Source organism: Homalodisca vitripennis, chromosome 3 (assembly GCF_021130785.1).
Source record: "Homalodisca vitripennis isolate AUS2020 chromosome 3, UT_GWSS_2.1, whole genome shotgun sequence".
Classification (NCBI taxonomy): Eukaryota; Metazoa; Arthropoda; class Insecta; order Hemiptera; family Cicadellidae; genus Homalodisca; species Homalodisca vitripennis.
Genome location: NC_060209.1, coordinates 34917699 through 34930825, shown reverse-complemented (window position 1 = coordinate 34930825; position 13127 = coordinate 34917699). Strand labels below are relative to the sequence as shown.

Here is a 13127-nt window from a genome sequence, read left to right as displayed (position 1 = left end):
AAATGTATGTTGTATTAGCATATTCGTTAAAAGAGTTTTTTTTGTCAATTAGTGCCATTGTTTAGGTGTTTGAACAAAAAAGAAAAAAAATGTTTAAAACTCAGAGCAGAGAAAGCAACTGATGGCTCTCACACATTACAATAACCCCTCTGAACTTGTTGAATAATGAAATTTGCCATAATTCAAGAGGCAACACTACTTGTGTGGCACATTTATATGAAACCATGTTGAGTACTTCATAACAGTATGTATTATATGATTGCTATAAAATCATGTGATTACAAAGAGGAAGATCAATTTTCTCATTAACATTGGTGAGGGCATTTTCTTTTCTTTTCTTGTTGATAGCTAGTAACAGATTTTAAAACTTGTATAACCATAGCTAAAAAAAGACAAAATTTAGGCAAAAGAATCCTAACTGTTTACCTAATTATTTATGTCCACGCTTGATCTTGCCTCAAGTTTTTGGACAACTAAAAAGACAGATAGACACAAACTCTTGAAACATAATATTTCAGTTTTTGTTAACTCATACCATTACGAATAGCATAAACCCTATCATTTTTTCAAATTGCGAAACAACAAAAATGTTGTAAATTTATGTAATTATGTATATTTATAATTAGGTAAAAAAATTGATTCGAGAAAAATGTTATAATAGAACTCACTTCTCTACATAATCTTCTTTTTCTATGGCGAGTTAGCATTTCCCTATAAGCATCATCATTTATTTCGTAGGGATTGTTTGATGGGGTTACTCTCTGCTCCAGATCCAATCCGCTAGGTTTACTCACTAGTGTGGAAGCAACAGGCTGCAAGTCCGGACTTAGCGAGTTTTCAAGCATTGCTAATTGTCGCTTTTGCTTTTTGTTCAGTACAGCAGGTGGCCCTTCTGTAAAAACAATGTTATCTTAAATTTGAGATATATTTAGAGTAAATGACAGAATCACTTAAAGTGAAATAATAATTACTACTTTTTTAGTTTACAAGTTCAATTAAGTATACTATTTAAAAATATGACTTATACACGTAGAGGATCTGTAATATATCTCAATGGATTAAAAATGTATAATTTCTATTCCTGTAAGCCTCTTCAGAGAATAAACTGCAAGGACTTCTATGTCACAGTCTTATAATGCAATGCAAATTAATCATCTGCATGCCACTAATGAGTTCCATAATTTTCCTTCAACCCCAAAAGACAACTATAATTTTTTTTCTTTAAATTCAAAGCAAATTTTTATTAGAACTATGCTATAAGAGGTAAACTCAAAAATATTATTAAAGTACATTTTAGTTGAAATTAGCATATTTATTGATAAAAATCTTAAATAGTTTATTTAGATTACATTTTTAGTAACTATTTACAAAACTATTAATTTGATCTAAATTCAATTCATGGTGCAATGTAATAAAAAAATTATAAAAACTACTAATTATTAGAGCATTTTCTTATCTAAGGTTTCATAGGTAAGGTCCTAAAATTACTCATAAATTAAAATACACTTCGTCCTTGTCACTATAAAACAAGATAATGGATATATTTGATTATGATCCTGTAAGACAGCACGCCAGAAGGAGCTAGACAAAGGGTACCTCCCTCCCCCTCAGAGAAATGTCTGTCATCTAAAAATAATTCCTAGTCAACCGCCATAAGCATGGAGCGTGTGCTTGCCATTTCGAAGGCTTTTCATGAACTAAAACCCACCCAAGAGACACTATGAATTATTTAGGATATTTGTGTTTGGCGTTTAGGTAAAAATCTATCATTTGAATATATCCATCAATTGCATGGGAAGGGTTAAAGGGCACCCCAAACGCCAAATATTTTTTTTATACATTTTCTGATTATTATTCTCTAGAAATTCCTCTTTCCAGTGATATATAACACTTCATATTATATAAAGCTCTAAATTAGATAGAAAATTATTTGAATGTATGCTTGCAACGTAATTTTTAGCAGATATTTGCAACAACATATTTTGTGTTTAGCAACATTTTACTTTTTATAGTGCTACTAGTTATTTTTTTCAGTTGCTACGTTTTGTTAGGTTGGCAGTCATGAGTATAGGTTGACATCTGGAGTATTCAACAAATATGTTTGTTGTGATTGGTTATGTGATTGTGTTTATTGTCTTACGAGGATAAATAATTCATTTGAGAATATAATAACTAGTAGTGGTGTGTTTGGGTTGTGATTTACCTAATTATTATTTTGAAGTGTGTTCAAATGGGTAATAAAAAGAAAATAGGAAGTAAATGGAAGTTGTCTATAAAGAAGTTAAATGTTGTAAAGCAAAGTAAACAAACTGAATTGGATGATAGGCCTAATATTGACTGTAGACAACCATCAAGTTCTAAAGTGAAGGTAGGTGCTCATCTAGGCTATTACCAAAATAGATCAGAAACATTAGCCTATGAAATTGTAGATATGAACAGATTAGAAAAGGCTTTGGCAAATGTGGCTGTTTGTAAGGATTGTGGGCATGGCCTAAAATTTACAAAGAAATCGCTCGTAGGCCTAGCTACAGAATTCACAATTTCCTAAAAGGACCTTCGTAGGCCTACCAACATTAAAATTTGGTGCCCAAGATGCTGTATTGTCTTTCAATGATGGCTATTCAAGCAAATGTAAAGTAATTGAGCACCTAGGGCTACAATTAGGTAAGCACTTCATTGAGGCTATGCATCGCCTAGACAAATACAGAATACATAAAAGTGAAAAGGCCGCAGAAGAATTGGAAAAAAAGATCAGACAGAGCAGGACCTTGCTTAAAAGGAGACTTGAGGACCAGTACCAAGATGCAGAAGACCCAGAGAACCCAGCATATGCTGCTGGAGGGCACTAAATGTGAGTAAATAGCAAAAATATGATTTTATTTTAGTTTTTGTTGATTTTCCGAAAGTGGCATTTTTAATATTTTGAAGACACATAAGTAAAAAAGTATTAAAGGTAGACCAATGAAACTTTCAGGACATTTTTATATGGGCTTAAGCTAGTTCCCTGTGAGAGCATATTTGAATTGAGTCACTAAATTTTGAGATATTGATTTTTTTATTAAATAAAATTTGTAAAAATAAAGTACAATTAAAAAAAAAATTAAAATAATATCATTATTGGTTGTATTCAAAAATCCTCTCACCACGACCTAGCAAAAGGTGTCCTCTAAGTACTGTAAAAGTTTCATCTAGATATCTCTTTTAGTCTTTGAGTAATGTGTCCCACAGTTAACATTATGTTTAAATGGCGTTCGGGCTCCCCTTAAGTTATTATGACTAAAAATGAACATGCTGACTGAAACCAGTAACACAAAGTACTACCCAGCAGGGATCACTTCTGGCTGGTTTTATACCTTCCAATTGAACCCACCACTGGGAACAGCAAAAACTGATGTGTCACTTAAATCTGGGCAACCTTATAGATGTACAGGAGCGGCACATCACTAACCGTAAATGTTGAGATTCTGGGGTTCATGGGCAATTCAATAGGTCTAGTCTACTGTGAGAGATTATTGTTGGAGTTTGTTCCCTAACTAACCTCAACAAGGGTAGGCCACCCCCTGCCTGCTTTGACTCGAGAGGCTGGTTTAGAGCTGGCCTCCCCTTCTTCCGGGGAGACATGATTTTTAGATGTAGTGCCCTAATTCTTCCTCGTGGATCTTTACTCCCTAACCTTACCCATCCTGAATATCCTGTTATTCCAGAAGCAGCGCAAAGGTTCTTACAGGACTAAGTGCAATTTATAAGGTTCTTGTCCTAAAAGAAAAAAAAAGAAACAAAGTACCGGGGAAGTGCCTGTGTACTGGAAACATAAAAACGTATTTGGGGTTTGGGGAGATATTGGGAAAATTCAAGCTGTGCCACCTGGTATTTAGGAGGGGAAGACACAATAAGAATCCTAAGTATTCCTTGTGGGGACTGTATGTAAAAGAAGCAGTTTTGGTCTTCCTAACTCAAATGTTTGATATACTATGATCTACAAATTTATATGTAGTCAAAGCAAGTAAAACATACCTGGATAGTTTTCATCCTCGGAACTTTGGCTGTATTCGCCTACTTCCTGCCTCACTGCCACTAACTCCTGAAAGTACCTTCGCCTCACCCGCTGATGTACTGGTGAGGGTCGTGGAGGTGCAAGAGGAAGTTTGTAAGGTCGAGGAATGGTTCCTGGACTGCCACGTGAAGCAGCTTCTAGTAACCTCAGTCGAGATGCCAATATGGACTTCACTAATGAGAAGTAATACCTTCTTTGTTGATCCCTATTAACAATCAGTGTGAACATATACAATTATGTACCTTCAGTAAGTCACTCTATTTGTTACCTACTACATGACATTTACAATAAATTGTTTTAAGACATGAAAATAAATATTTCCTAAGTAAGGATGAATGTTAAATAAATATAAGTTTACCTGTATTCTCGATATTGTGCCTTTTTTAGCAACCTCCGCATGCTTTTGATGTCTGGCCTGTAATTACCAGCTTTTAGTTGGTCAAAAAATTCGGTCAAAGGGTTGCCAAATTTAATGTTTTCTCTGGAGAATAGAAGATTTAAAGTCTTCTCTTTTTCCCCTGCATCATTGACAGGAAAAGAAGGCAAGAAGTTCTACAACAAAACAAAATACATTCTTATTGTTTAGTATATAATAATTTTTGTAATCTAGTTTAGTGAATGTTTGTTGGAATGAATAACTAAGATAGGAACAGTAAGATCATAACAAAATCAAAACCTTGATATTTAAGTTGTCATTCTTTAAAGTCATACATTTAAGCCATCAATAAATTAACTATCTAGATTATGATTGTATATTGAAAATTTCAGAAAATAAAACTGGGAATAACTGCACATATTTTTGAATAAATTTTATATTTTTAAAATTAAGGAGTGAGCAGCTCTATCTCCTGTATTAAGGTTAAAACTACTATATTTTATACAAACCATTAAATGCCTCCTTTGCTGATCTGAAAACTGATCCCAAGTCTCCTTTGATAATATCTCTTTGAAAGCTTCAGAATCTTCACAAAGTCCTTGTGGAATCTGTAGACTGGTTCCACAAACTCTGACTTCTTCAAGTCTCTGAGATTCTTCTGAGCCTTCAGAACAGGAGGATTCAGTTTCTTCTGACGATGAAGAACTACTCTCCGTCATATTACTCATATTGCCCCAAAATATTTCGGACTCCATTTTTCTTTGTTATTCGAACATACTAAACATAAGAACAGGATTTAAATATTACGTATTTACAAAATAATACTTAAGATTTCAGAAAAAACTTAACTAACTCTTAAAATTAAATAAAAAAACATTATTTTATTTTTGGAAATGTAAAAAATACAATGAGTGCACATGAATGATTAATAAGTATACTGTATATATCAGCAATTCTCTGCCACAAGTGTACTATAGAATTTGAATAACCAGTTTTAGATATATAAATAAGTGGGCCAACTACAATAATTATTGTTATGAATAGTAAAGATAATTGTTGTTTGATTATATACTATTCTTTCTCTCAGAAAGCAGTACAATGGAATGACGGAAAAGAAAATTAAGATTCCTTACTAAACCCAATTTGTCTACTGAATGGCTTTAAGGACAGGGCATTAAGAGAGAGCGGTTTGTTACCCTCAAGACTTAATAACGACCAAACTAGAAGAAGAAAAGATGACCTCAGTAAAAAAATTAAAAGTGGAAAGTTCTGAAGAACATTATACAAAGTTGACAATGCTTTAAAGTAACTTGAATATTGTTAAAATAAACAAAATAAAGAACACATAGTCTTTGAAATTATTTTATAAAACCATCTATTATTTAACACACACACACACACACACACACACACACACATGCGCGTGCGCACACACGCACACACACACACACACAATGTGATTCCTATTGTAATATTTTTTATGCACACCTATGACTATAGATTTCATAAAGCACATGGATACACTAATGTATTTGTATAACTACAGATTTGATATTTCATCTGTTTTTACCACATATATTTTTATATCATGTTGAGATCTGTATTGCATTAGGTACACACTGTAAATAGTTGTAAAAGTTTGACACATAATACCAAATATATTTGTAGTACCTCTCCTGGCACATTACAAAGCCAAGTTGGAGTGTAGCTTCTGAATGCGGTTGAGTGCTTGGTTGTGCGTGCAGGATTTCATGACATTCGAATATCCAATTTGAATGCCTTATCTCACAGGACAACATGTGGGAGTTTTATAATTGATGATGGTAGGTTCTAGGGTGGTGTAAAAATAGGTTCTTCAACTAATTTCTGTATTCTGGACTTTTTGGAAATCACTATCATCCCTTTGTTTTGGACCCAAAATCAATAAAGTCAAATTTTCAATATTTATCAACTACAGGTATAGCAGCAAGCAATACAACGAATAAACAGTTCTTAAAAGTAATTCTGAATGATAAGGTGCAACAATACGAGTAGATGCAGTTTGAGAAATTGATAATTTATCAGCTTTCTGTATGCTGATAATTAAAAAATTCTGTAAATAATTTAAAAAAAAATTAAAAGTTTGAAGTATTATTTATGATATACTTCAAATACATATTATTTATGGACAAATTCCATAAATACAACTAAGGTTTACTGCAACCCAGCAGGAGTCACTTCTGGCTGGTTTATACTTTCCAGCTGAACCTACACTGGGCACAGCAATAGCCGATTTGTCACCTAAATCTGGGCAACCTTATAGATGTTCAGAATGTCACATCACTAACTGTAAATGTTGAGATTCTGGGGTGCAAGGGTAATTCGATGGATCTAGTCTACTGCAGGAGATGACTGATACAGTTGGTGGGGTTCGTTCCCTAGGTGTAAAAAGTTCTTGCTAGCCTAGACATAAGGGTGTGCCACACCCTGGATGTTTTAACTGGAGAGGCTGGTTCAGAGCTAGCTTCCTCTTCTTCCGAGTAATTTTTTTTTTTTTTTACGGTAAAATTTACAGGCAATGGGATCTCCTCTATCGCCTATTTTCACCAATATTTGTATGTAAGAGTTTGAGCAAAAAGCCCTGGCTTCAACTCAGTTCAAACCGAGGATCTGGTGAAGATACGTGGATGACAATTTTGTCGTCTTTGCTCATGGAGACACTGAAGTTAACGCGTTTTTGTCCCACATTAACAGCATTTCTCCTTCCATTCGCCTAACCATAGAGGTATAAGTCCAAAACAAACTGCCTTTTCTGGATGAGTGTGTAGTAAGAGATAGGGACGTCCTTAAGATAGGCTATATTCTATTTTACCGTAACTAGAAGTGGCATAAAAAGGCTAGTGCATCAGAGACTTATTTGTTTGAAGCAACTAAACACACACACACACACATGTCTTTATTTATTTATATATTATAATTTATTTTATTGTTACATATCTATTGTTGTATATTTATTGTTAGATATCAATTGTTATATGTTTATTGTTATATATTTACTGATTATTATAATATATTGTTTGTTATTTGTTATCTTTTATATATTTTCAATTTTTATAATTGTTGAGTTGTTAAATATTTACATTTGTTTACCATATATTTACTTAGTTATGCCACTTTATGTGCATGTTAATATTTGCTCTTGTTTTTTCTACATATTTAGTTTATACTTTTGAGTGTGTTTGGGGAATGGACAATTGGCAATGAATGTATTGTTTACTTGGCATCAAAATAACAATTTGAAAAACTCCTCGGTGGATGAACATCAGAAAAGAAAAGACTGTACTATTTTACCAACTTGAAAATGATTGTAAATGTTATGGCAATATTAACACTACTACATATTTAGTAAAACGTACTCTGTGAGCACCTGACATTGTACGCTTTGAAAATGTTATTGACAATAAAGTCATTTGTAAACTCTCTAAACACACACACAGTGTTATTTTTGGAAAAAAAAAAAAAAAAAAAAAAAAAAGAAAAAAAAAATAAAAAAAGTAAAGATGAATGTCATTGAATATGAAAAAACCCTGCAAGATAGTTAATTGTTGAAGATTGGTATTTAAGGTGGGGTGTTTTTATTAAATATTGAACGTACAATTCTTTATTTAATTTATTATCTTTAGTTGGTTATTTATTTATTATTATTATATTACTGTTTATCAGATTTGTTATTTAATATTTACTATAGTTTATTGTCTGTTATAGCATTTAAAAAGTTTATTGCCTGTTACATATTTAAAGTGTTATTTTTGACACAAAATCTAGAGTAAAGTTAAGGTTATAGAATATGTAAAAACCCTGCAAAGATCAAAGATTGGTATTTATTAAAAGTAAGGTGTTTTTATTCAATATGTGCATTCAATTCTTTGTTTATTATCTTTATTATCTTCTTTTATTATCTATTATTATTCTTTATTATTTTTAGTTTATTATTTATTTACTACTATTATTGATAATTAATTCATTATTGTTTATCAGATTTGTTATTTATTAATATTATATTATTGTTTATAAGATTTGTTATTTATTATTATTATGTTATTGTTTATCAGAGTTATTTATGTACTATATATATATTATTACGTACTATAGTTTATTGACTGTTATATAATTTAAAAAGTTCATTGCCTGGTACATAAACATCCTACCACATAGTAATTGTTGGTGTTTCGGTAAGTTTAAGTTTTGTGTGTTGAAAATTTTGTTATTAAGTTTTATCTGTTGTCTTATTCAGAGAGTTTACTGACTGTTGAACTTTTATGTATTTTTGTTGAATTTGTTAAATTATTTGGTACTCTTTAAGTGTAGATAACTTTGAACTCATTTAGAGCCGACTGCTAGGATAGAATTTAATATATAACTGCTTGACACCCTTTTCTAATTATTTAGTTTTAATCTATTTAGTAATAATATACTTGACAGCATTAAATTATTTAAAGCGAGTCGTCTGTAGTGAAGGAAAAAAAAGTAAAGTATTTAACATCATTTGTGTACCTTACCAACTGCCCTCCCGCACGCTCTGTTAGGTGCATTGGGAGGATTATATCTGTAAAATGATTGTATTGTGATTTATGAATAAAGAATTTTTGAACTTGAACACACACGTACGCACAAACACACACACACACACACACACGCGCACACACACACAGCTTATATATCAAGACAGAATAATTATATATATTTTTATAAATTTGATTAGTTGGTTGGTAAAAAGTTACAAATTATTTATGTTTAAAAAGATGGCCAGTAAAAGTTATTGCTATTATCCACCCTTTACAGAATGGGATAAATTTTGCATATAATCTTTGGGGGTTCAAATAAAACATGCATATCCATTTTCATAATTTTATCTAAACAAGAACTGCCCAGTCAGTTAATATTTATGCTGATCATTAGGGGTTGTTGTTATAAGTTATCCTTTAAAGTTAATGGAATGGGATGAAAGTTGGATACATTCTGCGGTGTTACGAATGAAACATGTAGGTTATACTAATTTTCATCATAAAAATAAATAAATACTATTTATTATTTTAATAATTCTTGAGTTTAACTTGTGATAGCCTATATTATACCAGAGTAAAAAGAGTGTTGGCAATACATTGAGTAAATCAATTAATTCCTGGTTTTATTCTGCATTAGTTTAAACAACATTTCTAATAATATTACTAAAGAGATGTGGGAGTTAAAAAATAACTTACAAAAATCATATTAACTTGGAAAAACAATCCATTTTTGCTAAATTTATATAGTGTCTTGTGTTGATGCATTTCATACACAACCAAGTCGAAATATTTTCAAAGATCAATACTTCATTAAAAATATTAACTACGGATAATTGGATATAACAATTGTAACTATTTACATCCACGTACAAATAGACTAAAAGATTTAAAGATAGTTCTGCAGGGCTGCACTTCCATAAGTTGTTGGCAAAACAATTAATATTAGTATAGGTTACCAAACAATAGAAACAGATATTGATACTAAATTGTATTTCTGAGTACATATTAGAACTTCAAAGTATATACAAAATATATTTGATCTTGCTCAAATTAAAAATTTATTGTATTCAATATTATTAAGTTAAACAATCAAATTCTTGAAAAAGTAACACTCATGAGAAAAAAGTGAAAATATAGATTGTTTCTTTTATAAAACCCATATAACGTGCATTTTTTAAAATAAAGAATGGTTTGTTTGTTCATTCAATCCAAAAAATGTGTGTTTAACTCTTCAGGATTTTTATTAAATATTGGTTTTTTTTTGTTGGTAACACTCATGAGATTTTGGAAAGCTTTCTACAGCAGTTACCAATTTAAAATCAAAATATATGAAAAAACTCACAACATTGAAGTTTAAGTATGATCATAAATATCTAAGTGATGTATATCTGACATTTAGACTTTGTAAAATGCATATAAATTATTATATTATTTTTTTTAATTCAATTTGCTCAAAGGTCATTTTAGTTGACAACGACCCATAATATACTATGATGATTGGTGCCTACGTATGATATTAGCAAATGTTTACATTTTATAATTGAAGTAAAAAAAGTCAAAAACAACAGAAAAATCAAATGTAATGAATAACTATTGTTTCAGATGTGAACAAGTAATACACTAGGAAATATTTCTTAATTTAATTTTCACAAGAACCTGATTTAATATCGAGATTAGTAAAATATAAAGTGGAAAATAATAACATGGAACAAAACGAGTAAGTTAAACTGTATTGTGCTTCACTGTTGCAACAGTGTAAACAAAAATGAGATTTCCCTCACAGCAGACAAGTATTTTGAAGGTTGAGATGAATTCCATCAAAAATATACTTTTCCAGTGCAAACATGACAAATTATGAGTTCCTTAGAGAAGTAAAATTGTAACCAATGAATTTGTTATAGCGTATAGTAAACTTCATTATTATAATTGTGATGAAAATAATTTTACTTTTTTCCTTTATTTGTATATTTCTGGTTCAGTTTTTATTTGAAAAAAAAAAAAACATGATATCAATGTTTATTTTCACATTATTGATATCAACATTTTACATCAATAGGTATATTTATAATAAATTGTTCTGCTTGCCTCTTATGGAAATGCAGCTTTCAGTAGAATCCACTCTCTGTACTACACTAATTATTGTATTTTCACAAAAAGATGAATGAAAAAATTTAATTTTCATAGTAAGAAGACATTAGCACATTCCACTATACTGAAAACACTCACAAAACAACGATAAAAGTACTATCAACTATTGACAGCTGTCAAGAACCAGTAAAATAGCCAATTTTAAAATCAAAATACTGCTAGCCTATCGAAATAAACTTAACACTGGGTAATGTAACTACCAGATCAATTGTTTTATTTTTTTTTTTTTTTTTTTTTTTGATATTCTAAAATATTACAAGTAGGCCATGTTAGTTTTGATTATTACGGTAACTTATAGTTTTTTTTTTAATATTTGTTTTAGATTGGCACTATAGGTATTTACATTTAATAGATTGGGACTACAAAAATAGAGTTCTACATAACTGAGAAAACTATACACTTAGTTTTAATTTATTAAGAACTAGACCATATATATTCTTTGACAGACAGTGCCATTCTACTGTAAGTTACTTGAAAATACTATGCATGCTATGACCAACAGATAGGATACCGTACATACTTGATTCTAGCCATATTATTTAAGGTTAAGAGACAATTTGTTATTAATAACAAAATTCCTAGGTTAATAGATAAAAAAATCATTATATCATTGGGATTTTGCCTCGTTATGTTACAGCATATATTTTAATTAGACTACAGATTATCTAGATTGACAGGTCCTCTGTTCGAGGTTAGTGCAGTTTATGTTGAAAACTTTGGGGGTCAAAGTGTCTACGGTGATCAGAAATGATACATTAGTGCTTTAGGTTACTTAACAACTATTAAGATTAGACACATATATTTTGGTTAGGCTATGCCTAAATTGAACATGTAAGGGTAGGGTAGGCTAAACTGCAACCCTACACAGGTCCCTCTGCTAATGACAGCAAAAAAGGTACACTCTGTCTGTTTTTCTTCTATCTAGTCCTAAACATAGCCTAACCAAGGTTAAATAAACCCAAAGAGATATTACAGCCTAGGCTATGTTAAGTAATTTCTGTTTGTATTTACATTGAAGGGTAGAGGAGAGGTATGTTATAACATTTATAACAATTATTTATTGAAACTGATACGTATAATAAAACTCGATTGTTTCTGACTAATAAATAAAATAATACGCCTGTTAAGTTAAACGATTATACATCCTCAAAGCAGTACATAATCTTAATAACATTATCTAGATGTTAATGTTTAGGGGAAGATACCGGTTAGTAGGAAAATGGGGGAAGGTGTAAAATGTCGGGGGACTATAAAAATATTCATTTTCTACTTACTTTTCCACCAATAAATGTATCAGGTTTTATCTAAATTCAGGGCCCACCTCAATTGAGTACCTCGTTCTGCATTGCAGATAAAATAGGATCTATTGGTGGAGGACATAGCGGACGGAACAAGAACCATGATGATTATTGATGTCAAGGGGAATGGCAGTGGCCCGCCATGTTTAAGTTCTGACAGAAGGAACGGATATGTAACAAACTGTTTTGTTTCTATTAGTAAGTGACGATGGATTTTTTTGTAACATATAACAAACTGTAGAAAGTATAAAAAACGTAAAAATTTCACTTTTTAATTTTACTTAATTTGTAAGCGTAATAGTGATTTGTAGTCAGATATGATGGCCAATAATGCTTAAACTTTGATGATAATATAGAATAATAAAACATTGATCAAGAATTGAGTATCAATTTAAAACATAATGTAACGGTACTACCACGATTTACATAACTTGTGCATATTAATTTCTAGGTCTAATGGAGCATAACTAAATACGAGATAATTTGAACAATGTTTCGGGACATGCTTGACTTTATGTTTGATGCATAAAAATATTGGCAAAATTAATTATTTTAATATGTAAAAATAACATATTCTGTAACATTCCATCTGCAACACACTATAGTCTATAATGTCTAAAATTGTGACTCTTAGTATACTCGTACTCTTATCGGGGTGCTGTAATCAACAAACGCATACAACCATGTATTTAAATTTTACACTTTTT

At 30.8% G+C, this 13127-nt stretch overlaps 1 protein-coding gene across 1 annotated transcript in view; it reads right to left on the bottom strand.

Moving 5' to 3' along the window:
• LOC124356790 (nuclear factor related to kappa-B-binding protein-like) overlaps positions 1–12516 on the bottom strand; it is a 48840-nt gene extending 36324 nt beyond the window's left edge. The window contains 5 exon segments of the mRNA XM_046807999.1: positions 669–892; positions 4015–4259; positions 4413–4606; positions 4940–5207; positions 12397–12516. Of these exon segments, the coding sequence (XP_046663955.1) occupies positions 669–892; positions 4015–4259; positions 4413–4606; positions 4940–5185 (909 nt within the window). The 5' untranslated portion in view covers positions 5186–5207; positions 12397–12516.
• Positions 12517–13127: the final 611 nt, after the last annotated feature.